The sequence below is a fragment of the Monomorium pharaonis genome, chromosome 9 (assembly GCF_013373865.1).
Source record: "Monomorium pharaonis isolate MP-MQ-018 chromosome 9, ASM1337386v2, whole genome shotgun sequence".
NCBI lineage: Eukaryota > Metazoa > Arthropoda > Insecta > Hymenoptera > Formicidae > Monomorium > Monomorium pharaonis.
In genome coordinates this window covers 9328786-9331504 of record NC_050475.1, presented here as the reverse complement: position 1 = coordinate 9331504, position 2719 = coordinate 9328786, and the positions used below count along the sequence as shown (strand labels likewise).

Genomic DNA, 2719 nt, shown 5'->3' with positions numbered 1-2719 from the left:
ACCCCGCAAAGCAGAGTGTCGTGGTTGTGTATTTACAATGATTTGTATCGGCGATACACGACCCCGCAAAGCAGAGTGTCGTGTGTTATCTTAGTTTGTCTACTTCAGATTGACCCGTTCCTCACCTTCTTTCATATATCCGATAATTCGGTAGTTGGATCGAAAGAAGGGGAGGATTGCGTGAGAGCATAAATCGGTCAGTATTCCAAACTGCCTAAATTTGCATTAAATGCGAGACATTTATTGCAAACGTAAAATATTATATTAATCGATTTGGCGTGGAAAATATTTATAATTCAGATCAGAGTGGATTTCAGTTAGAATTTCATTCTGGTCGTACTTTAGCTCAAAAAGGTATTAAAAACGTAGAATCTACAGTACAGTCTATATCAGCAACCACGCATAGCTATACAATTCAACCGACTATTTCGGCTGATGGTAGATTATTATCACCTCTTTTCATAGTATTAAAAGAAATTACAGGAACATTTGGTCCGAGAGTACAAGAAACATTATTCAACGCGCCTAATATCTTTGTTACGGCTTCAAAGTCAGGCAAATTAACATCAAATCATGTAAAAACTTGGCTAAAGGAAGTATTTTTTCCGAATGTCGGGCCACAATCAGTATTGTTGTTAGATTCGTGGAGTGGACATTGTCCTAACATAGTTTCAGAAACTAAACCAGATTCTGCAACAGATATTGTTTTCCTAACTATTCCAGCCGGTACAACGGGAAAAATACAGCCATTAGACGTATACGGATTTCGATTGTGGAAGAATTTCATTAAATACTTTTCTGATACTATTATGTTGTTAAATCTGGCTTTAGATCTTCATAATAGAAATAATATCTTGAAATTACAATCATTAACACACCATCAATTCTCGTCGCCCAGGTTTCAAAATATATTTAAATATGCGTGGACTAAAAGTGGGTACGTAGAGAATGCATACGATGAATACCTGCAAGTTATACCGATAGAATTTGAAACACCAGTAGACTTTTGTTTTAAAAAGAATTCTAAAGTAAAATGCGATCTTTGTGACGAAATAGCCATTATAACTTGTTCTTGGTGTAGAAAATCGCTTTGTATAACACATTTTTTCCACGAACATCATCTTTGTAATGAATATGTGCCATAAATATAAGACATTTATAAATATGTTTGGTAAGATTTTAGCAGTTTTCCTTACCCATGCAATAAATATTGGTATTCTTTTATTTCTGTTTAATAAAAATTTTATATTGGTAAAATTATATTTGTAACAATTATTTCAACCTCTTTTCACTTTTCCTTTATTTATACTTTCATTTTTATTTAATAATATTTTTTAATTAATATTTCAAACTTATTAAATTATATATTATATTATCTTTATTATCAGAGCGTGCTACGTGCATATAGTGTAAATAATATAATTATGCAAATAGTTATTATATTTATATAATAGCAGTTTATATTTTATATTTTCCTCTTGATATTATATATTTTGTTATATTGTATTTGCAGTTATAAATGTTAAAAAATATTTTGCTTCATATTAATTTATTTTCGCATTTGTAACAATGAAAATGTACGTAGGCACATACGTATATATATGCTAATTTTGTTATATATATACATTTATGCTTTATATCGAGTAATACGTTGCGTATTATATAATTAAAATTAATCCATTTTTATGTTTTAATATAAAAATATACGCAGAAGTGGCAGTTATTGAGTGTGACGCGACTAAAGAAATAACGCAACACTACTTCTAGCGCGGCACCTATAGCGCGAGATTACTATCTCGTTTTGCTAATAATTGAGAATGATGGAACCCATATGTTATTATACATGGGTGGATTCGGCTTTTAATGCTCTTTAATTTTTGTCCTTACAAAATTTTTTATATGTTGAAAAAAGGGGGTGGGGGTGGGATAAATTAAAAAGTTTAAAATTTTTAAAAAATATAAATATACTATTGTAAAGAGTATAAAATGCCATAAAACTTTTATATAGAACATTTTTTCATAAACCTTATATTTTCAAAGATATTCGCAAAAAACGAAAAAATGCGTTATTTTCGAGGGGTGGTTTCAACCCTTAAACGTCGAGATACGCAGATAAAAAAAAATATGAGTCTAATATTTTTTTATGTTCTACAACATATCCAAAGCTCATTAAAATCGGTGAGGGACAGTTCTGTCCGTTCCCTTGTTAGAGTTATCCAAATAGTTTTGTTTGTTACGAGGTGTCGAGTTTCGCATTTATTTCTATATATGTTTGCACTTCGCAAGGTGCATTTTTTTGCACATGGTAGATGGGTTGACCTTGGTCGCACGTGTAGATATCACGTTCCTGTACGCATGTGCTTAGCTCGTGTTCCTTCAACACGAGGTAGTGGCGATTTGTTTTGTCAATTCCCAGTGTCGGGTGTGTAATTTTTGCTATCGTGAATACGTTGCCATGCTCGTGTACAGGCAGCAGTATCACGTTGACAATATCGTACTTTGGTTGAGTAATTATTGGAAATTTCAGGATCGTATATACGAAGGGGCTGTTGAAATATGCGCTTGTTCTTACGTATTTCACGATGGTTTGTCAATTTCCGAGTTCCACCTTGAAGGGGAAATGCTTTTCTTTTGCCAGCTGTAGGGTAGCTTCATCCAATTCCTGGATTATTTGGTCGACAGGCAGTAGGTGCGTCATAATTGTTGCATCCCGTATGTA

The 2719-nt window shown here is 32.7% G+C and overlaps 1 protein-coding gene across 1 annotated transcript; it reads left to right on the top strand.

The window, feature by feature from the left end:
* Positions 1-230: 230 nt before the first annotated feature.
* On the top strand, positions 231-1163 carry LOC118647359 (the record flags this gene model as incomplete). Its single annotated transcript, XM_036292131.1, has 1 exon — positions 231-1163. A coding segment is annotated over one exon (915 nt), but the record flags the coding sequence as incomplete, so codon positions are not given.
* Positions 1164-2719: the final 1556 nt, after the last annotated feature.